Genomic DNA, 24,660 nt, shown 5'->3' with positions numbered 1-24,660 from the left:
TATTTTCGTGTATGTGAGGTTCAAATCTTTACGTGTTCACTCCGTATTCTTGACGAATAGCCTCATCTTTTCAAAATAAAAAAATTAAAACCTCGTTCCAAGTCTATCATTACAATTTTAATCCAACCATTAAAGAATAACCACGAAAAGTTGGAAAAAGTCTGGGGAAAAAAACACTTTTCTGACATTCTGTCAAAAGTACAGTTTTAGGTTTGTCAAATGTTAAGAATCGAAATGTTTATGAGCGAAAACGGACTCATTCTCGACATCAGTATCAATGATATTAAAACTGTTTGTTTATTTAATGAAAGAAATGACATAGATCTCATTCATAAACATGCCTTAAAAGTTACACACATTTGGTCTCCCTTGACCGAGCATTTTTCCGTCTTTACTCAAAATCAAAAGTAACAAAAAAAAGTGTGTACTTGGAAAAATACTACAAACATGTCCAGAACCAGGCTTTTTGGACTTGTACTTTCCATTTTGCCCAGCAGGGAGCAGTGTACCCAACAAAACTGGTAACTAGCGATTCCGATCGTCACAATTCTTATACAGTAGGTCTTAACACGAAAAAGCAAATATATTTGTGCTGAATGTGACAAAAAGACAAATAGAAATCTTTTATTTCTTTTAAAAACGGTAAAATACATCAAAACACGCACTTTTTCACCGAAGTATGTACAAGATTTAAAAAAAAAAAAAGGCAGCGTAAAAGGACAAGCCAGAAATTGAATGTTTGCCAGCTGTCATTTGTACAGTTGACAAGCAATTTAAAAAACACAGACACACACACACATTTGGGAAAAAATTGAAAAAAAGACATTTTGTCATCGAACAAGATGAAATAAGTGTAGATACAACCTTCATAAGCACAATCTTCAATGTTAAAATAGTCTAAAGGTTCCAGGATATGACAGAATTAAGTTCTACATCCCTGCAACCAATTGGCATGGAAACACATGGAAGGTTCAACTTTTTCATTGACTGCTTCATTTAAACATCTTGGAAAAAACTAAATGAGGTGATACTTTCCCTCTCAAAATGAAACATGGCTCACATTGCTGGAAAATCAAATATTAACACTGGAAAACATACAGCTTCTGGTTTGCTCTTTATTGCTGCAGAAAACCACAAAATCAAACGAAGTCTGGTGAAAAATTAAAAACCAAGCTTTTTTTTTTTTTTTTTAATCAGCAGCATTCCAAACTTTTACTCTCAACTGGTAATCAATCTACAGACACTTCAACTGCGAGACTAGGTTTCTTAATTCAGGTCCTGGTGTTGAGGACACTATAGAACCAACAATGACTTATTAAAGTGCAGCCATGTCAATATGACACGGTTATCTTTTTAAAAATAACACAAGGCACCCAGGGTAACCGCATCGAAGCCTCTTCAAAGTCTCAGAACACGGAGCACCGTCTGTATTTTCCAGCAGAAGCCATTTAACAAAATGAGTAGTTTTGATTCTTTTAATCCACCGTCCGTGGTCGCACTTTTTCACTTCTCAAGTTTTTGTCACAGACATTAACGGTCTTGTTGCAAGCTAATATATTTTAAGCAGAATCTTTCTTGCAATCATGATCCTATTTTGGCCATAAACACCCCCCACCCCCAAGACAAACTGATATGTCAAGTTTTCAGTTGGAACATTGCTTGATATAAATACTGTTCAGCAACACACTTGAGGTACTTGTGTCTGCTGTACTCAAAATGTTACAGATTAACATTTCATTAAACGGCATCCAGGTAACCTTAACCCCTTAATATACAAAATAAACACTAAGTTATGTAGTGTGTCCGTCTGAAAGCTTTGTTTGTATTTCAGATCCACTGAGAACTCTTTATCTCTCCGTACTTGAGGCTACTGCCGGTGCTGCTGCTTCCTCTGTTTGAGTCTCCCTTGCTGGAGGACTGCCTGGAGGCCTGCCGATGTCTCCGCTCTCGTTGAGACTTGTTCTGGTTATTATGGCGGCTCTGCTCCTGGATGTAGTCCAGATCGTCAGCTTCCAGTCGGTTCTGAGGCTGGTGGATGCGATTAGCGTCAGCTCTGGGTGCATCTTCTGTTCCTCCTCTGCTCAGGATGTCTTCATCAGTGGGGCACTGCTGCCGCTCCTCTTCAGCAATGTTCACATGGTTCTGCTGGCACGCCATCTTGGTATTAGTCAGATCCGTGATGGGCAATGTCTGGTTACGGGACCCTGTAGAGGCTAGAAGAGGTTTGATGGCGATGTTGTACCCTGGTGGGGCGGACGGTGCATTCCAAGAACAAGGGTAGCTCCTGTAATCACTCAATCCTCCCTCCAAAAGAGTGCCCGATCCCCTTGACAGTCCAAAAAGTTCTTCGCGGGAACACTTCGCCCTACGGGAGCGTACCATATCACAGATGGTGCCTATGCCCAAGTGAAGCATCTCCCAAATGTTGAGTACCAAACAGAGCAAGGACACTGTGTACATGATGAGGAGAAAGATAGTTTTCTCAGTGGGTCGTGACACAAAGCAGTCCACGCTATGAGGGCAGGGCTGGGTTGAGCAGATATAGATGGCAGGGACTGCAAATCCGTACAGGGCGTACTGGCCGCACAAGAACGCCACCTCCAGCACCGAACGCACCAAGAGCTGAAGGATGTAAATGCGAATCAAGCCATCCTCCTTGATACGCTGGCACCCGTCGTGGCGCACCTTAACCTTTGCTTGTCCGTCGTCACCGCCTCCTTTTGCTGCTGTACCACCATCACTCCTCTCCTCTGCCATTTCATAGATCATTGGGTCTTCCTCTTGGTCATCCTCAGCTTCTTCGATCCCCCTGTGCTGCTGTCTCCCTGTCAGGTAGAGCTTCTTTGATTTCCTACGGGACACTGCCCCACTGCCTGCCTGTTCATCTGCCCGGGCAATTTTGTTAACAGCATAGCCCAGGTACATGAGTGAAGGTGTGGCCACTAAAATGATTTGGAAAACCCAGAATCGCACATGTGAGAGCGGTGCGAAGGAGTCATAGCAGATGTTCTCGCAGCCGGGCTGACCTGTGTTGCAGACAAACTTGCTCTGCTCATCATAGTAAATAGACTCGCCTCCTACTGCCGTCAGCACAATGCGGAAAACGATCAGGACAGTGAGCCAGATTTTCCCAACAAATGTGGAATGGTTGTGGATTTCTTCCAGCAAACGAGTCAGGAAACTCCAACTCATTGTAATGGCAGGGAACCCCAGTTACTCCCCTGTGGAGAGAGCACAAATGACAAGGATTATGTCCAAATGCACGCTCATAAATCATTCAGTCATTCAATAAAAACCTTCTGGTTTTGCTGGCTACAGTAATCATACAGTATATCATCTCAATGCCTGCTTGACCTTAATGACAACTCGTTTGGAGCAAGGACTAAAATGGGAATTCTCTCAGCTGGGCTCTTTTCACGCCTGGAATGTACACACTTAGCTATGAACAGCTATACACATTTACAGATGGCTGGTTAACTCCACTTGTTTGAAGACCAGCAAGGTTTATTCTTTCAGTTCATTGAGACCATTGATTCTCTTAGAATCAACAAAACAACTGACTCGTGTTAGCAGCTCCAATAATCAACGGCGTCCCACTGCTCCTGATATTTATGCAGAAAGAAATGCATTTTAGTAAATACTCATCTTAAAACATGTGTTAATTGTGAATTGCCACTGATGGCCTGTATTTGTCATACATACTCAATCATCAGAAATATTAAAATACTTTACAGATTGTTATTTTTCATTTTTTTGAGGGAGACAATGAAAAATTTAAATGAGCACGTCCTTGCAGTCGTACTATTTCAGGAGGGTTTTTTTTTTTTTCCCCCTGCACAAAGAAGTGTTTATAGTGGAGCCCAGGTTAGAAACTTTCTTGTTTATGGAACATCTGGACGGTGATACAGTGTAATGACCTTAAGTTAAATGCCCATCAGGAACATTCAGTTAACAAAAGTCATGATGGTTGAACATTCCTCTGCTGGCTCTCCACTTTGTGTACTCAAGTCAAGACTATGTCTGGACGTGGACTTCGGGGAATCGCCATTACAGGACCCGAGGATAAATGTGTTGCGATTGTGAACTTCTGATAACCGTGTCAGGGCTTCTTTCATGTTCATGTTCTTCATCACACCTGATGCATCGTCTTAGGCATTCTTTACTATCCTGTCCTTTATAAATTTGAAATACTTAAACTCTTAACTGTAAAATAAATTTTACTCTTATTCTGAAATGGCCCACTACATACTGTATTGTACCTAGCTACTCCTGTTTAACCTGCAGGCACCCATCTGTCCAAATGTTACACTCCAGACATCTTGGTGGGTCATGTGAGGAGAAATCTAAAATATTCAGACTGTGATGTACACGTCAGGTCATAAAGGTACATGCTTGAGACTGCATGGAGTCAGTTATTTTATGGCTTATTGGCTAAGCCTGGAAACATCCTGCTAGGTTTGGTTTGAGGGAGCAGAAATATGAGCAACAGCTTCGTTTCATCAATGAATCACATTTTTCCAAACCAGGTGCTGCTGTTTCACCAGCAGGAGACATCTGGTGGTCCTGGTGTTGTGTGTGGAAACTGAACTGGGTCTTGAAATAAATAACATTCTTTTCATTACGACAAATTTTTGATGTATTAATTACTGATTCATGAAATAGTTTTTGAAAAAGTTGGAGTCAAATCTTCTTTGTTGATGAATCCTGATGGATCTTTGCAGCCCAACATGTCCCACAATGTGTTGAGCTCCAGCCGGGACCAGCATGGTGGAGGTTGAACTTTGCTTAATTAAGCTGGTAAATCTTGACATGGTTTCTTCTCTTTGTGTTTCCTGTCAGAGAGGGAACACTGATTAAAATATTCCTCAAGTCAGAAACTTATGAAAACTTTCCAGTACAAATGTGAATGAACCCTGGATGACCCGGTCACTGACGAGGGACTTGAAATTAATTTCAATGAACAGTCTTTGATTTATTAATTTATTGTATTTGGTAACTCTATGAAATGAGGTGTAGAAAAAATAACATGTGATGATAAACGCACTAGAATTTACAGAATATAAAAATAAACATCTGTTTTGAGTTGAACACAAGTTTCCATTACGTTTGGTTGAGCACAGGTTTGTAGTTTTACTTCTGACAGTCATCCAGCAGGTGGTGCTGTTTGTATCTTGCACCTTGTGGATCTGAACCAACCGTCACAGACTAAGCCCCGCCCCTTCTACAGGTATGATGACAGTAGCATCTCAAAACTTATCTATTTTCTGTGTCCCAGGCCAAGATGGATGAATTATTCATCCGAATAAACGCCATCATCCGGGGAAACGGAACATCTTGCAGGATACAATTCCTGCTCCAAGATGTGGTGGACTTAAGACAGGTAGACATTCACTCCTGTCTAACAACCCATGCTAATGCGTGAGACATTGGGATGTAAAACGACAAATGTTTGAGCAGAATTCACATTGTTTCAATAATCCTTCCTCTCTGTGCCACAGAACCACTGGATTCCACGACGGGAGGTGCAGGGCCCCAAGCGAATCAGCGAAATACATCAGGAGGCAGCACTGGAAAAGCAGCAGGAGCATCCGAGGTTCCAGCCACAGAAGGAGGTCCGAAGACAAGGAGGAGGAGGAGCCATTGGGGGCCATGGCTGTCAAACTGAGGAGCCTACCCAGCAATTCACACCTCGCAGGGAGAGGACAGAGGCAGTGCCTCTCCCCCCGAGGCCTCACACCGATGCCCCATTAAAGGCGCCACAGGAGGTCCGAAGGCGCGGAGGAGCCATTGGGGGCCATGGCCCAGGTGCTGATGAGCCTACCTGGCGCCATCGTTGTGGGAGAATGGAGGCAGTGACCCACCCCGCCAGGCCTCACACTGAGGCTCCATTTAAGGTACCGGAGGAGCTACGAAGAAGAGGAGGAGGAGCCATTGGGGGCTATGGCCCTCATTCTAATCAGCCTACACAGCACATCCAACCTCGTAAGGAGAGGACAGAGGCAGTGCCCCTCCCCCAAGGGACAAGACGTCTGGTTCTTGACTGCACTTTTAGTGTAGTTTTACACCAATTTTCACAAGTCTCGATTTCATCATTCTAGGCAAGGACCCCTACCGCCTGGACTCAGAGCGGCTCAAGGGGAGAGCTGCTCTGCTCCACAAGTACCTGGCTGATGGAAAGAAGCAGCTCCAGGCTGTCTACGCCCTCCAGGAGCTGATGGACGAGATGCATCATCCCAACAGTGAGTGCTGCTCTCAGTTACGGCTACAAAGTAAGACTTTACTCTCCAGTTGTCAGCCAGCTCCTGGGATGCTCTTCAGGATGAAAACTTCATGTTACTTTCTTTCTTCTAAGTGGTTAAGAAATGTTATTGATCAACTTATTTGACACAGATTCATGATGAAACTTGATTTTCCATGCTGACATCTTCTTCTTCTTCTGTCCCCTCAGTGCTCCTGCTCAAAATTTTTGACTTCCTGTATGAGGAGGACATCATCAACAGCAGGGTCTTCCTCAGGTGGGAAGCCAGGAAGGACGCAGACCAGCGAGGCGGCAAAGTTCAAGCGCTGGAATCCGTCCGTCTATTCTTCTCTTGGCTTGGCAAGGAAGACCCTCAAGAGTTCCTTCCAGCGCACAGATGTGGACCCTTTTGGCGGAGAGGAAGAAATCACTGACCTCAATCACCAGCACTTTGGTGATGAGGCAGTGGCGCCTCTCTGCTGACACTTCTGCTCTCCCAACCTTTGCTGTTTTTTAGTTTTATTCATGGAAATTGTCTGTTAATTGATTTCTTTGATTCCCTGTGAAAATAAAACCAATGAGCAATGAAGACCAATGGTTGTGACTTGTTTTGATTTTCAATTTAACAAAATAAAAGAAACAAGCAGCGTTGTTAGGGCCTGAGCCCCCACGCACCCGCAGCCGGGTGCCAAACGCCGGCCCGAATCCAACGGTGTGAGAACGAAATCGGTGCGACTTGTAGTTGAGGAGATAGAAGCCTCAGTGCGATGCTCGGTCTGAGTGCTGAGCTGAGAGCTGCCCTTGAAATAAACCCTCCCCCCCTGCTCTCTACCAGCTGTGTCAGAGTGGAGAGCAGAGGAGGACTGAGACAGTTTTACTGTTTCAAAGCCTGAGAACTCCTCAGATCCTGGCCCAAAGTGTAATCAAATAGCACAGTCTTGTAGGGAGCGCAGGGGCTCAGGCCCTGCTTTAAGACTATGCTTGCTGCTTTAATTTCTATCTCTTATCCTGTTAATGGTGGTTGGGGGTGGAGCCTATCCCAGTCGCCTTCAGGTGTGAGGCGGGGTTCCAAGACACTCACTGACTCCACCATTTTGAGACAGATTTGGCCGATTGTGCATCTATTTTTTTGTGGTTTACAGCTGTATTCCATGTTTAAGCATAGAAATAAGAAAAGATTTGGAATTTATCATGTATTTATTAAACCATAGGAGAAAATTGAGAGTGTTTTGGGCGACAACTAAAACCCACATTATTTCATGTTTATGATATTATCCATTACATGAGAAAGTGAGATGAGCCAAAGTTCAAATCTAATATTAAACAAAGCAATTACTGTCTGGCATGGAGTTGGAGTCAGTTTGTCTGGCAGATTGATGTTCCGTCATTCTTTTCGATGCCAGACATATGAAAACTCCTCTCACTGACATTTGGCATGTCACATTGACATTTTAACACTATGACATTCTATCCAAAAACACTCCCATGAAACCCAGTCCAGCTGACTAACTTAACATACCTCCTTTTGTCTCATGGTAGTAAAGTGAAGGAAAAAAAATACTGAGAGTCTCATTAAAAGTCATGTGCCCTTTAAAACTGCACATCTGGATGTGTTGTGTAATGTACTACTGGATGCCCAGCAGAGCAGCTTCCACCACCCAAACACAAGAAACTGAGAGCTCATTTTCAGGTCACCAGCGCAGCAGATTCCCTTCATGCAGAACAATGGAAAAAGATTATAAATTACAATAACCTTGTCAGACTACTGTGTTTATTTTTCATTGATTACTTTGCGGTGGACTTTCATATGATGAGCATTAACCACAACATACCGACCCTCTTTCTTTACTATTTAAAACCGGTAATATATTTTACTGTAAAACTGCCTTCTAATGATGTGCCCCTTCTTGCCCTTCATGGGTAATTTTCAATTTTGCATTTGTATTTTTATTTCTACAGAAACATATTGCATTCACGCTCATATTTACTTGATTAACAGCTTCATTCTGGACAAACAGCAGACTTTTTTTTTTTTTAAGAAAATTATATCTCGTCAATTCAAAAGAAATGTACCATAGAGTGATGCTAAATTTTTTTTTTCTTGTAAAACAGAACCGTCAAAATCCTGTCGGAAGATCGAAGTCCCCAGAAGATCTCATCCGCATCAAAGCTACAGTTGAAAAGCTGATAAACAACCCTCCAACAGAGCAGAATTGTTGTACGAAAATAAATACATACGTAGAAATATATTTCTGTGAATATATAAGAAAAGAGCCTTGCAGGGTTCAGAATTTCTCGCAGGGTTTGAGCTTGTTGTGGGGTTTTGATTTTTCTATCCTTTTTGTCTTTCTGAATTAACAAGATGTTTTTAAGTCATTTATTCAGAAAAAAGAAAGTGGATTTTTTTTCTCTCAAGTGAATGCAATGCACTTGGGCATATTTCGGCCATCTTGCCCAAATGCTTGTCACAGCTGATGATGACCAAGGCTGTTCTTCGAAAACTGCTAACTGCTACATCAGAAAGTGATGCTCTCACAGCGATCACTTCTGAGCATTGACACAGGTTTTCATTCTAGGTTATAAAATAGTGAAATATCAAAGGACTGAAAAATTAGTTTGGATCGGTATCGGTTTCAGGGACAGCTATCAAATCAAGTCTTCAGCATCAGTTATCAGAACATTTTTTAACTAATAGGAGTGAAAGGGGAACATGATAATAATGCTTCAAATGAATTCAATCACAGCCAAAACAGCTCCATGGCTTATTGTTGTGGTGTCCAATCAAATGCCAGAAGGTAATACGATGCACTAAACCCAGATGTTTCCCAGTTCGTCTCAGACAGCCTCCAGAGCCAGTAAAAGACCCATTTGAGGAACTTAAAAGAGCACCGAACCTTGTACACACCTATCAAAAAGGGCTTCAAGCTGTGAACGCAAAGGTTTATGGTTTCCTTCAGAGTTAAAGTGTTGCTCATGCCAAAAATCTATCTTTCGGGTATGTAACACTCACCAACCATTAACTTGAAAGCTAGCTGTAAAAAGTTTGGATTTTCGCTCGCGCTGCACTTGCTTTTGTAAGCTTATGTGGAGGGGGTCTAGCATTTTTTGGAAGGTCAAATCAAAGGGAGAACAAGTTGAAAAACAAATAACAATGGTCCCTAATCAAACCCAAACTAGGTGTTTGCTGAAACCACAAGATTAGAGCTTGTAAATGCACACACCCCACACCAGCTGCATCACATGGGCAAAAGAAGGTCAAATTACCCTAAATGTGCTGATCTCTGGAACACGTGATAGAACTGCTGCTTTTCTCAATAAGTGTTGATGCTGCCAAACAGTATCTTAACAAGTGGTCTCATGTGAGATTCAAGAGCGAGCAACCGGTGACTGGATGTACGATATCAAGCTGCCACATTATCAACAGGATGCAGCAACACTGGACTTCTTGCAAACAAACTACAGTACTTGGCTGCTTTATAATTTAATTTAAAAGAAATAGAAAAACAAATAAGCATAGTTGATCATGGCTGCACGGTGGTGCAGTGGTTAGCACCGTCACCTCACAGCAAGAAGGTTCCCGGTTCGGCCCTGCAATGGATTGGCAACCAGTCCAGGGTGAACCCCCACTTCTCACCTGACGGCTGCTGGGATAGGCTCCAGCCCCGCCGCGACCCTTAGCAGAATACGTGGTAAGAAATGGATGGATAGTTGATCATATTTCGAATATTTTGTAAGATTCTCTGTTGCATCACATGGCCAAGTACTCAAATGATAGAAGTGCAGACCAACAAAAAACCTGGTTTGTCAAAAGAGCTCGACTGAGGACGAGAAAAAATACAGAGCATGAAATCGCAAGATTACATATAAAAACAGAGGGAATAAACTCTAGAACAAAACTGCATATATCATGAATTTATCAGAAAAAGCAATGCATATCTAATTATCCAAACTTTAGATTCAGCATCGCTCAGCTCTCCTTCAAGTACTTCAGACATGAAGCCCACGGGGTATTTTGGGGTCACTTTGAGAGCCGTCAACACAAAGATGGCTCACAAAGTGACCAAGTCACAGACAAATGATGAAGGATATACTATATAACCTGACATAGACACAAGCCTCTAGCATTACAAGCTCATTTGTCTTCCCAAATCATCCAGTCACTGTCTTTACATTGAATGGACAGAGCTTTTGTATCTCACAAATGAAGCCATTGCAGAATACCTTGAAGCCACATTTGTATCTTAAACAGTTTCAACATAATTTGATGGTAGTCAAAAATTTTTTAAAAAAAAAGATCATTCATGACACTATTGGTACATTCATGCTATATTGCAGTAGAAGTAAAAGTATGTCTTTGCTGATAAAAGCTTTAATATCCAAAATTGTTTGATTAAAAAATAACTGTTCTCAAGTTTAAGGAATGCAAAAATTCTTCAAAAGAACATCCAGAGAGACCAAAACTTAAATGGATTCTGATGCTGAGCAACAGCACCATATAGCAAGATGTGACTTTGATAAGAGAGAACCTAAAACTAGTTAAAGTGGAATGCATTTTTTTGGGGCTGAAAAATGAATGTTGTGTATTTTCATCAGTGGTCAGGCTTCTCATCCTCATGTTCCTCTTACATACCACAAACAAAAACAGTGAAACATTTTGTCTTACTATATATATACATTGTCCTCTCTGTGTGCATCATGGAGCTCCAGAACACCACAGGATGGTTGATTGCCAGTTAGCTTAGCTATAATGAATGCTAGAAATAGAGCACACCATCTCAAGAAACAAATACACTTTAATTTAAAAAAAAACCAAACATAAAAAGGCTTTCACCTGCAGTCATAGAAGTGTTGGAAAAACCTGAGATACTATTATATCATATAGATACCCTGAGGTGGCTTGCTCTACTGCCCTAGTGCTAGCATTCGTTGCAGCTACGCTACCTAGCAGTAAGTTGTACACAGAGAGAAGGTTATCTATTGTAAGGCATAAACTATGAAGGACAATAAGCACATAGTTGGTGTGTTTCTTTAAAACATGACCTGGGTGCCGTGGAAACAAATAATTGTAATTTAACTTACATAAACATAATTCTGAACTGCAATACAGTACACGGTATCATTTAGCCAATGTTTTTGTCCAAAACAACCTACATTACCACAGTTGGTTAGAAGCAGAAGCTGCTATTTATCAGTTGTATCAGTACAAACAGTGCATTTAAACACTGATCAGTGGTTCCCATTCTGCAAGATTTAACAATCTGCTGATTAATGAACTGAATTTTGTAATATAAAACACAGTAATTTGACACATTTCACTGTTTCTTTTGCTTGGCAAACACATTATATTTTGATAATTGATAAATAAAAGATTACAAAATGGAGATAGGAAGTTTCAAAGACCTGATTCATCTAGTTACAAATGTTAGCTATAGTTAGCATTAGCTAAAATAGCACAAGCTGACATGCTAGCATGTTAGCATATAAAGTTGAATTGGCAGGCTTTTAAAAAAAATTGAACATTGTTTTTTGTTTTTTTAATGTTGGTTAATAACATAATAAATTGTTTTGTAGTTTGAAAAACAAAGCCCAAAAGAAAACAACTTGTGTTAGGTAAATAAGTGAGGTGACAGAACCTTAAACGTTGTCTTCCACCAGCTATCATAAACCTAGCATGAAAGTTGAAGAAGCTAAATTAGCCCACAATTGAGAAAGGCTGTTCCAATTGAAGGTGTCACAGCTTTCCTATAGTTTTTTTCATTAGTTGCTCCAACACATTTTCACAAAATTTATGAGACTGAAAGCATACACACATACACACACACACACACACACACACACACACACACACACACTGCATCCTCACCTATCGTTTGGCGCCGCTTGTCCCATGCAGAGGGTTGAATAAACTACCGGACCTGTGCATCAACCGGCAAGGAAGACACTTACCAGTGGGAAAAAATTGTTTTCATCAGCGACGTAACGTCCCAAAACTCACCGAAAACTATGGCGTCCACTCGCTAAACTACGGGAAGTGAGCTCTAGTCCTTCATTTAGCCTTCTAAAGTGAGTTTTTATGCCGGAGACTGGCGATGGGAAGCATATGAAGTTGGGCAGTCTACTGCCAGTAAGGAAGGAAGGATATGTGTGAGTGCGTGTGTGCGTGAGTGAGTGAGTGAGCGAGAGAGAGAGAGAGAGAGATTCCAGAAAGACAATACCTTAGATTTTCATCACGGAAATAATTTGTGACGATATGAGATATGTAACATTTGTTTATTTAGGTATTTTGGAGAGATTTCTTACAAAAGATTAAAGTGAACTGAATGAAATCAGATATTAAAATCCTCCAAATGTCATATAGAAGAAGGAAACCTCGGAATAAATAAATAAACAATAAAATAATTACGCGGAAATAATAACAATAATACAATTATATTACAGAATTAATAGCTACACAAAGCATTAAATTGGACAAATACATTACAAATGGAAAAAAGGCACATTTTGAAGAGTGTTTGCAGTATACATTTGAAAATTGTGTTTTCTTTCTGCTGCAAGACAGGATGACAGTGCTTTAGGACTGGACTTGTTTCATTTTGGGTCCCCCCCCCCCTTTTTTTTTAATAAATAACAATTTGATGCTTCTTCTTCTAAGATATAGCTTTTTCTTTGCCTCATGGTCATTGGCTCACACCGGTGAAATCAAGTCCTTGAATCAATGGGACGAATGAAGAGCTGCAGTTGCACGCATCACCCACAAATGCATGAAAAACCCGTTCCTCCGTTCCTTTGCATATGGCTGTTTCTCTTTTGCAACAACACCTTGATGTTGTGTTTCCCTCATCTCTGTCTATCTGTCATCGTAGACTTGTGGGAGATTATCTGGTGACAAGTGAGGACTCTGTGGTTCACTTAGTGGAAATTATGTTCTTGGGACAGGGCAGAGGCACATGTGCTTTATCTAAACGCGCTGATCGATTTAGATTACCAGAAATGCAGCATAGCGTGTCAAAAATGCATTGTTGAAACACTCTGCAATACACCTTTGTGTGGTGCACAAAGGTTCATTTTGAAGCTTCCAGTGTCTTCAAGTTCATTCTGGTTGTAGCTGGATGTGTAGTCATGAGCTAACACTGATTTTGTCAGCAGATATTTGAAAATCTATCTATCCAAAATCCCCCTCAGAGCAGCCTTTGAGGACGGATTTAAATGGAACATGAAGATCCAACTGCATTATGAGTAGTGTAGGATTTATCTGTTTTTTTGGAATTTGGAGTCAATGTAGAAACTCAGAATATCTTTGCCAAAAAATGTTTGGTTTTCGTCGTCTGTCGGCTTGCCAAATGTTACAATAATTTATCATTCGTAAATACCTGCAAACTCCCCATAATACAGTGAGATTTTTTGTTTGTGTCGGTCCGTCAAGGACACGCAAATGCAGTCCAGACTTCCACATGAAGAATTTTAGTCTTATCTCCAGCATTCATCTCAAGGGCATGAGGCAAATATCTGCTAAGGCAGCTCATAGTTTCTCCATCTGTTGCTTCTTTCAGCGAGCTGAAAAGCTGGACTTTGGGCTGCCACTGTGTTCTTATCAAACACAGAGGACAGGAAACACTTACAATCCTAATCAGCCTGAAAGCATTTTGGCATCAGAAGCCAACATCCTAATTCAGATTGACCTCTCACAAGACTCCCAGTCTCTTAACCGAGTTATCGTTCACCTCGGGAGAAATAATTGAATGGAGAAAAAAAAAAATCAAAGAGGTTATCTATAAAAGCAATCATCGGATAGCGCTGGCCGTTTCAAGCAGTTCAACAGTCTCTGCTAGGCAGTGTTGGGTGGTTTATGGGTATTGATAGAGGTACACCAGGAGGTGGTGTCATTGATGAGCTTGGATACTCCAATACGATGGTAATTGGGTTTCCTATCCATTCACTTACCTTTGGAGGTCACTGAAAATTGTTCTGGGCAGCAAGTTATCTTTTGCCTATTTAACCATAATAGACACAGCGTGTACTCTTCCCCTAACAATGTCAGTCAATATGATTTAAATTGAAGAATCAATTCTGGCGAGGGTTGCATTTCTCTTCCCCGTGATAACACAGAGCAGCAACGGCTTTGTCACGCAGGGAGAGTAAGAGGACAATGATACACAAATAACTGAGGGCTACGAGTGTTGTGTAGAGTCAGCTTCTTGTTATTGTCACAGTAGACAACAATGACGTGGGATCGGGACAAGGACGAAAAGACAAAATCAGAGAGAGCGACGCTGCAGAGACTACAACAACAGGAATGTGGAAAGACAAGAGATTGGGAGAAGGTGAGACAACAGGCGTTAAATGGAGGGACTAATAGCATGAGTTGGATTTGAGTTGATATGAAAGCTGACTTGATAAAAGTATTTCTTGGCCAACTTCAGCAGCACCTCAAACTCAGTACTCCATGAGTGAAGTGACATGGAGTACGCTCCAGCACAACATGTCATCTCTGTCACTGACATATTCAGGGTTTTATTCATGAATTTACATGAGCGTTCCTGTTTAAATGGAAGGAGCCTTCAGTCTGCTCTTGTCACTCTGTTTCTTATTAATCCAGAGCAATATGATTCTGTGCTAACTTGGAAAAAAAAACTCGTGCTGGTGAAGGGCTCACTAAGGGCAGTGTCACAGATATCGACTTGGCGCCATCTTCTGGCGAGATCAGCAAGTTGTTTTATTTATTTATTTATTTATTTATTTTACTAGATTCTGATCTTATTGGGCTTCATTCATGAAAAGTTCTCATTCAAGAATTTTGTAAACACACAATTGGACATTTTTTACTCTCCATTTATTCGTATCATAATAGTCGATCAACCAGGCGCACAAATACTTTTACTCTGACGCTAACTTTAGACATTTAAACAACAGCTCTCAGGAGCAAGGGGTTGCAGTGTAGACATCATCCTTTGCCTCCTGCCTGTAAGACTAAATTTGGGGCTAAAAATTTGACCTTGCCTGTAAGAACATATTTGTAGGAAAGGGTATTTTATGACAGAGACCCAGTGATTGCACACTAGCCCAGTCACAAGAACATACAGTATGTTCTTCATCCCGACAAGGTAAAAGAGTGAATGGAACATCAGTAACATAAAACATAACAGGAAATGCCTTACAATAAATAACAATACAAGGACTTCCTGTTGAAGACTGCTTGATTAAATTTGTGGCATGTTTAGGACGTCATTGTTAGCCTCAGTCGCGCCTGATGTTGCCTCATCTCTAAATCGATAGATTTTTCCATCAGACACATCATTTTTCTATTTACAACGTATTCTTCATATTACATTTATTCTGAAACATAAACGTGGCTGTTTGGAGGCCATGCCAAATGTCAAATGCCAAAACAAACAAATAAAACAGAAAACTGTGAAAAACATCAGAGAGTTTGTTGGTCTTTAATCCAACAAATCTGTCTCCCATTTAACTTCCATCCTTCTACAGTTTTTCTTCCAAAAGTTGCATTTTCCTCCGTCTCCTTGCTATATCTTTCAACATATTCACACATCACATCTGCCTCCGAGGTCGAAGCAGCTCTGCATCCACTTATCCTGACGTTGGCGATGGCGCGCTGATTCGCATCAACTCCAATGTCCTCCCATGTCATCACAGCTTATTGCTGCTGTCCGTCTCCAGCGACCCTGCCACCTCCACATATCTGTCTGCTCTCTCATCCTCTCCACTTCTAATCCCGCCCTTCTGTCCTCACGACGTCCCTCAGTTGTGGAAGTCACCCAAGTCGAGAGAGCGGCTTGGATGTCACCTCTCACTCCTTCTATTCCCCGTTCTCTGTCTCTGCTGATCCCGACATGTCACCTGCTTGGAAAAGACAATCTCATGATTCCTGTCCTTGCTACTCTCTGCCCTCCCCTAAATCACTCTCCCATGCTCCTCCACAAACTGAGGCACCCCCTGAAATTTTATCTGAATTTAGTCTGGTGTTGCAGATTCGATGATGAGTCGGGTCACCGCTGCGTCAGGAAGACATATCCCTCCACTGGATCCAGAAGTATTTCTTTTCTTCCTTTCCGTCAGTTTCCGTTCAGTCATCAAGTTGTGCTGTGTTGGCTCACTGGCAGGCCTAATCCCGGTTTAAAGCCTGCCCTATTGTCCTCTATACCAGCAATAAGTCAACCTTTCACGCCAGCATCGTCAGTCCATTGCCTCCATTCAAGTCAGGTACTAGTTACATGTTAACTGTGATGAGCCCGGCTCTTACAACCTGTATTCTGTACCCTATGTAAAGACTTGTGACCTTTAGATTTACCATGAAGGCAGAGATTTCACTTTCAGATTTGATTTGATTTAACAGTCAGATTTAATACTGAATTTACAGTTTAGGCTTAGAATTTAGATTCAGATTAAATATCGAGATTTACAGTAGCATTTAACTTTGAGATAAAGATTTCACATTCAGATTTAGACTTAAAATTTTGATGTCACACATAGATTCAGGCTGAATATTCAGATGTAACATTTAGATTTAAAATTCAAATCAGATATTTACATTTTAAAATCGATATTTTAACTCTGCACTTGTATTTATCATTTATCCATCCATCCATTTTCTATACCGCTTATCTGTTAAGGGTCTTGGTGGGGGTCTGGAGACTATCCCAGCTGGCACTGGGCGAGAAGCAGGGTTCACCCTGGTCAGGTCACCAGTCCATCACAGGGCCATCAGGAGCAATTAGGGGTTCAGTATCTTGCTCAAGGGTACTTAGACATGGTCACCAGGGGAAGTGAGGATTGAACCAGCGACTTTTGGTTACTAGGCGGCCATGCTACCTCTGAGCCACGCTGCCCCTGCTACTTATCATTTATATTAAGGTTTAACATTGTTTTTACATGCAACATTTAGATTTAGATAAAGCCAGATTTTACCTTTGCGGAACCTCTGCTTGTTGGGGAATTTGGGTGATATTCGTGATTGTAAATATATACACATGACATCACTTTCCAGCACGCCTGCCTGCTTGTTCCCGCATCCACCAACTGACCTGCGACAAAAGCTGGTTCATTTCCACCTCCTTGAATGGATGAAAGGACGAACGAGACCCAGTCAGTTAGGTCTGTGGGTAAGATTGACACCCAGCTACCGGCAGGCCCAGCAGTCAGACGGCGTGTGAGAGAGCTGCGTTCTCTAATCTCTCTGGGTTGTACTCACAAACTGTGACGCCTTTTGGTTTGAGAAATACGGAGCCATTGCTAGGTGGAGTTAGGTAACTGGGATCACCTGGCCAGTGCTCCCAGTGGTCACTCAGACGTCAGTCCCACTCTTGCTCACTCAGACGCGTCACTAACCACTCACACACCACTAATCGTGACCTCAGCACCTCATTGCAGGACTTGCTATTTGATTACATCGTTAACAAATCTCACTTTACTTTGGACAGTCACTGCCTGTCTCCCTGGGGACGCTACCGCTGCACTCGCCTGAGCAGCTTGATAAAACTTGATTCAGAGAGGAAAGGAAACATCAGCTGACCTCTCCATCGCTATCTGAAAAGATGGCTCTGACCTTTTTCCCATGAAAGTTATTATATGACTGTATTTTTAGGTTCATTCTTAACTACGGAAACAGCAGCTAGCAAAACAACCTCTTACGTCAAGGTTCTATTTATATCTGTTCTGGTGTTTTTGAATATATCCCATGATATTTATAAGAACACGGAGCGTCAATTTGACCTATTTTCCGTCAGACTGTTCATATATAGATGTTTGATATATATTTTAATATATTGTACAGGATGTATCTATACACCCAAAAATTGACCTATTTGAAGATCACAAGATTTATTTATTTTTTGCAAATTATTTGGAAAAATCAGAAAAATAATGAGTCTTTTTGATACTTCAGGTGTATAATTTTAAAATCAACACACAACTAAGCAGATTAAACAGATAATGGCTTTATATTCCTGTGACAGTGATTCTTTACACATACAATTAAGATTACAAACATACACGGCAAACCAGAAAACCAAAACAAAGGTAGCATATTCGTCGACCAGAGTCCCAACAAGATATTATTTTATTTGGTTGACGTTAAAGAAGTAACACCAATAAAAAGTTCACTATAAACACCTTAATCTGTTGATCTGGGGCCATTTCAAATCCCTGAATCATAGCAGGAAGCAGTGCTGCAAAGTTTTTCCCTGTTTGACCTCAAATCGTTTTTTTACATCTTATCAAGTATACAGTTTTGAATTATTGCACAGAATTCCATGGAAGTCTTTCAGGTCCACAAGGAGTTAAAGCAAATCAAAATACCCCCCTTATATTGTACTAATCCCACCACCTCGTGGATCGAGGCTCGTCGACCTTTAGTCTGCTAATCACAAAGCATTAATGGATTAGGATTTGATCACAAGAGAATTTCCGGGTCAAACTCCAGCTTAGTTGATTACATCTTGTGAACTTTCTTTTGTTCCTAAAGCAGCAAATCTATAAATAGACACATTTCATGTAATATACATACATCCTGTTTGTGTGTTAACACGTTACTCTCTACTCCCTGAGAAAATAAAACACTGTTGAAAGGACATTTCCTGCACTCTTGCGTTCGTTTTTAAAGCTAGTTAATCAGTTATCAGTGCCAATACTGACCAAAATGTATGAGGATTTATAATGTTAGTGTTACTTAAAATAAAAAAAGAATGCATCTAAAAAGAAAACCACACACATTCTTCTTCATATTACCTCTGACCTACAAGATGGAGCCAGTGTTGATGTGTTCTCTCTGTACGTGCATAACATGGAAACTTTAAATTGGGTTTTAATGATAAAGAAAGGTACAGCAGACATGCCCCATTAGTGCAGGAATTTAGGCCGCAACTCATAAACAGGATGCGACCAAATCAACAAGTTGTAAGTCTAGACACGGTTTTCCATGTTTCCTCCCAAAATTTAAACAGACTGAAGCAGAATCGATGATTACAAGCGCTTCTTTAGCATGAACATTACAGCTCCTGTCAAGAATTTAGTGAAGCAGTGTGAGGTTATTTGTTGACTTAATGAAGTACAAGTGAGACTGAAAGTCTTGATAGAAGCTACTGAGAGTGGTCATCATGAACTAGTACCTTTACGCCCTTGAGTTCATAGTTTGACTCACGGGGTGTAGTTGTCAGGGCCAAAGTGCAGACGCACAGGCTACGGTGTTCCCTTTGGATCTCATGCTGGTGTAGATTACAGTTGTATAATCAAGGCTTAGATTAGGTATCAGTAATGAGTGGTGGTGAGAGCGTGGGTAAAGTGAATGAGCCTCTGTCACCTTATCCCTGCTATACGCCGCGCTCGTACCGCTCTGCCACGACATGCGTGGGCTTCAGTCTCAGACCGGGCTTTATCACTCGTTCCTACGTCAATGAGCAAAACCCGAGAGGAAATGAACATTTCAAAATAGGAAGATTTCTCTGAGTCATAACTGAGCTCAAGGTTACATCAAAAAAGTGCTTCCTGAATGAAGCTCCTGGGAAATAGCCTCCTTCTTGTCCCATCCTAATTTAATAACCTAAATCTTATCTTTCTTCTCTTCCGCCTCTCTCCTTGTCCATCCTTATCTGAAATCGGTGGTTCTGGAGGTAAGGTCAAAAGAAGACTGGATTGGTTCAAGAACGTGACCGGATAAGTGATCCAATCTAAGTCTCAAAAGAAGTGGAAACGCAGTCGAAGAACCGCTCTCTTGTGTTTCTACTCAAACTGGACAGGATACTTTGTTGATGTATCATGAACTGGTGCTCTTTGTCAGAGAAATTTCTTACAAGTACGTCCGGCTGGTAAGAACGTTTGCTCAAAGTCTCAGACACTGTGAGGCGATCAGATGTGATGTTCGGTACATGAGGCACAAATGTTAAAAAGAAGAAGAAGAAGAAGAAGAAGAAGAAGAAGAAGAAGAAGAAGCTTTTTGATCCAGACTTGAGAAGCAGAACTCCTCAATACTGCATATCCTGATAATCTTGACTGTTCAGCTTATTGATTTGCATTCCAGTCTGAGTTCAGGTCTTGTAAGCATATAAAATACTCCATGTCAATGAATCAAGCTGAGAATATGTTTTTACAGTAGACAGGGTTTGTTTTTGTTTTTTTTAAAAGAAGATATTTTAGAGGATAATTCTCCTTCTTTCTGAGGATCAGATGAAGAAACTGCCAATTAGCTTAGCTTAGCATAGGGGAAACAGCTAGCCTGACGCTACAACTGACTGGCTAAATTATATTTTGACTGTGTTCTGCTTAAAAAAACCAAAAACAATTCCAGCCTTTTACATCTTCTTTTTTTTTTTAGTTCCAGAATGCTGGTAGTAGGATTTTGTTAGCGTTGAACAGAGCCAAGCTAGCTGTTTTGCCCCTTTTCCAATTTAAGTGCGAATCTAATCTAAACTAAGCAAACCAATCTTTGGTTCCTCCCATGTATTGACCTTACAAATATGGAACAGAGAACACCGTCATTGTCAAATTCAGAAAGAAAGCAAAAAAAATAACTGTTCCTTCCACATCAGGGGATGCTAACTGATGCATTCTGAGTGGCTACATCTTTATAAGTTGTGCCAAGAGTAGCTGGGGTAAAATTAGGACTTGGACTCCTTTCTTTCCCTCTTCTCCCCCCCTCTTGAACCCAGATTTCATCTCTCCTCCATTATCTTCTTCAAGCAGTCCACAACATTCTCCCCGCTGGTCCAAGGAACTATGTTTGCCCTGAACTTGCCTGCCTTGGAATGCTGCATCTCCACCAGCAACTTGTGCATGGGGAAGTCCCTACGAGGGAAGGCTGTGTCTCTGGGCCCGAGAGCCAGAGAGGGACAGACGTCATTGGCTCCATCTCCAATGTAGAACACCCTCTGGAATGGGGTACCACCGCATTCCTTTTGCCTGCTGGCGAGATACTCTTGTAGGATCACCTGCTTGCACATGTTGTCGGGACAACAGGAGCAGGAGTGGGAGTGGAAAGGGAGCAACACAAGACGACCACTTGCATCAAAACTAGCTGGGTTTGTGAAAACCTTCCTGAAAAGCTGACGCACCCCTGCACGCTGCAGCCACGTCTCGATGAAGTACATGTTGGCGTCTGAGACCACCACCAGCTCAAAGTCCTGATGGTGGCTCTGCAGATACTGGAGGAGGTTAAGGATGCCAGGCGTGGGTGGAATCTTCTCCACCGCAGAATGGATGGAGTCCTTAGACACACCCTGTTCTGCCATGTAGGCCAAGACCTGCTGCATGTGCTCATTGTAATGCCCCTCCCTGTAGCTGTTTTTCAGCCAATCGGGGAGCTTCTGACCCGGAAGGGCACGCACCACAGCATCATCGCTGCTTTCACTGATAATGGTTTCGTCAAAGTCAAACAACACCAAAAAGCGCTGTGTTCGTGGTGCGGCACGGGTCTGGTTGGTCGGAGCGGTCATCTTCAGCAGCACGAGGAATCAGCAACGGGCCCTCTGTAGAAAAAAGGAGCACAATGACAGTAAATGCAGGTTTGGTTGAGTCAAGGACATCAAATTTTGAAGAACAAAAGAAAAAAAACAGCAGATGAGGTTCAATTAAACCGCAGCAGTAAACCACACAGAGCTGACAAAAGAACCAGATACAGTCAATATAAATACTCTCAATGAGGACATGAACTGTAAGGAAAACAGATGTTTTCACAAGTGGAAAGAAGGAACAGTTTAAATTTAAATTCAACAAAGGAACACAGACTGTAAACAAAATATTTATCACACTCGCTGAAAGGAACCAACCTTCAGTGTTCAAAACATATCTTAAATTTCATCTTTCTACAAGCGGGCATTCCTTCATCGCTCGATGTGGGAGACGAGGAGAGAAAAATCTCTCAGACGTTCATCTATATGTGCGAATTCCATATTTGCACAGGCGATAGACAGTATTTGCAGTACAAGGCTTCCTCTGTTACAGGCATGTTGTAACTTGAGTTGACCTTAAAAGTCAAGTAAACATTTCCATCAGCTATATAGCTGGGAGGGAATTTATTCAGGAGTTCAGGGGTGATATTTGGGAGTGTGAAAACATATATATACATATATATATATATACACACACATACATGTATATATATATATATATATATACACACATACATATATATATATATACACACACATACATATATATGTATATATATACACACATACATATATATACACACATACATATATATATATACACACATACATATATATATATACACACATACATATATATACACACATACATATATATACACACATACATATATATATACACACATACATATATATATACACACATACATATATATGTATGTATATATATACATACATATATATGTATGTATATATATACATATATGTGTATATATATACATATATATGTGTGTATATATGTGTGTATATATATGTGTATGTATATGTGTATATATATATGTGTATGTATATGTGTATGTATATGTATATATATATATATATATATATATATCACATAATATTACTATTGTACTACATTAAATGTACATGACCGCTATCCTCATGGCCATACATGTGATTAAATAATGACAAGAGCTAATAAAACTGTCAACCAGCGCAAGCTGAAGGCCTGTGAATCTACATTCCACTGTAGCAGAGGTGTAACTGATGGCTTACACTCCCCCCCCCCCCCCCCCCACACACACACACCACCACCACCACCACCACCACCACCACCACCATTAATAGCACAATGCTGCAAATAACGGAGCAATCTGCAGCAGGAATGCAGCATGAGCCAAGCAGGGCATCAGGTAATGTTGCAGCATTGCTTCACTGTGTTTTACAGTGTCAGCTGATTGGCGGGGTAATAACACGAGAGCAACTGCACGCTGCTCACAGAGCTAAATGTCTCGTAACCTCTGCATTGTGCCAAGTGTGCCGTGCTACATTATTAATAGCCGCATATTTGCACTCTGAGCTGTCTAAAATTAACCCCGGCGCGCTATTCCTGCATCAGAGGTTACCACTGAAAGTCATTCTGTCACAAGTCATCAGGCTGATCGCTTCTTCCGAGCGGCAACTATATATTTATATACAATGTATATATGCAGAAAAAGAGAAACAAAATTCAATTCAAAGAAAAGGACAGAAGAATTAAGCGTGAAGGCGGTGACTAAAACAAGAAAACAGGCCTACCGGTGTTGAGCGACCGAGCGGCTCCAGCAACCGCATCCCAGTGACGCGACAAGATTTTTTTAAAGACGACTCCCTCAGCAGCACACAGGGTATTCCCATATAAAGCCACCACGTCAGGTTGGACTAGTAAAACCCTGTACTTCCGCCGAACCTTTTCAAATTAAAAGAAAATTTCAGCAGTTGAACAAAATTGACTTCTGGATTATGTCTTCTGTAACAAGACTGCCCAAAGTGGGGTCCAGGGCTCTTATTAGGCCTGCTGTTTGGGTCCATTTGGCCCATCAGATGTAAAATTTTAAAAAAAACAAAAAACGAAAAAAAGGTGATATATCATATCGTTTGAAAAAAATGGCAATTTAAAAGAAGTGAATCACTGTTCATCCTGGTTTCTTTCTTAAAATGCTCTTTGATTCATAGCAAATCATCTTTGGTAACCGGATCAGGCAGCAGTGTGAGAAGACTCGGTGTGAGAGAAGAACCACGGAAAAAGAGACTGAGTCTGAGTGACACAAAGACTATTTGACCCTCCATGACAATGGAATGCTCCCTGGTCCTTCATACATCATTCTCACCAAAACATTTCTTATCTTCCATATGATTGATGAAACCTTTCTCCTGAGGTCTGTTGCAATAGTTAATATCATTCCATCTCCTCCAGGTTCTCAGCTCTCATCCGTGAGTGAACAGTTTTATATGATACCACCACCGGGTCCAGGAAACTACAGCTGAATTATTAAATGTTTTGAGGACTAGCCTAGAGTAGGGTGATGGTTTAATATCTTTTATCATGTAATGGAGCTCAGCTATTCATTTTCTTGTAGTTCCACCTTTGAGAGTTTGGAGTTACTTCAATTTGCTCCTACCCTCAGCCTCTGAATACTTCTCGAAATACTGCTGAAGTGAATTAGTTAATAGTCCCGTCGGGCTCCCCGAGTCTGACATCAAACAAACATTCTGAGCACAAAAATGAATCTCAAATACAAGAAATTACCTTTTAACTCCAGAAATTTGATAGTTTTACTGCATAAATGTGAAATAGTTGTCTTTTTATTGTATGAAAATGGGCTTTAACAGGCATATTCCTTCTGTCTACATGCTATACTTGTTCACCACTTCAATTTATTAAGATATTCATATAAATAAAAGCTTTTGAATATGTTATTATATTGGAATCTTTTTCACATTACGCAGAGATTGTGTCATTTAATTGCTCTGGCCTATTTTTTTAAA

The 24,660-nt window shown here is 41.0% G+C and overlaps 2 protein-coding genes across 6 annotated transcripts; both read right to left on the bottom strand.

Annotated features, from left to right (window-relative positions):
• Positions 1-345: 345 nt before the first annotated feature.
• Positions 346-12,370, bottom strand: LOC147239693 (gap junction gamma-1 protein-like). Of its 5 annotated transcripts, none has more exons than XM_086194593.1 (3): positions 12,234-12,370; positions 12,102-12,153; positions 346-4,832 (listed from the first exon to the last, which is right to left on the bottom strand). In XM_086194593.1, the coding sequence occupies exon 3, from the start codon at positions 3,190-3,192 to the stop codon at positions 1,828-1,830; it is 1,365 nt and encodes a 454-aa protein (XP_086050719.1). In that variant the 5' UTR covers positions 3,193-4,832; positions 12,102-12,153; positions 12,234-12,370; the 3' UTR covers positions 346-1,827. The 5 variants fall into 5 exon arrangements, with proteins under 5 accessions (XP_086050719.1, XP_086050720.1, XP_086050718.1 ...); XM_086194594.1 differs by having other exon boundaries at positions 346-3,221; XM_086194592.1 differs by having other exon boundaries at positions 12,102-12,370.
• Positions 12,371-18,168: 5,798 nt separating this feature from the next.
• LOC147239692 (putative phosphatase phospho1) lies at positions 18,169-23,486 on the bottom strand. The gene is made up of 2 exons (XM_086195252.1): positions 23,431-23,486; positions 18,169-21,711 (listed from the first exon to the last, which is right to left on the bottom strand). Exon 2 carries the CDS (start codon positions 21,676-21,678, stop codon positions 20,899-20,901), a length of 780 nt encoding a protein of 259 aa, XP_086051378.1. The 5' UTR covers positions 21,679-21,711; positions 23,431-23,486; the 3' UTR covers positions 18,169-20,898.
• Positions 23,487-24,660: the final 1,174 nt, after the last annotated feature.

This window comes from Aulostomus chinensis, chromosome 23 (genome assembly GCF_037954235.1).
Source record: "Aulostomus chinensis isolate RoL2024-O1b breed Wild chromosome 23, RoL_Achi_v1.0, whole genome shotgun sequence".
Classification (NCBI taxonomy): Eukaryota; Metazoa; Chordata; class Actinopteri; order Syngnathiformes; family Aulostomidae; genus Aulostomus; species Aulostomus chinensis.
This window is presented reverse-complemented; position numbering and strand designations above follow the sequence as displayed.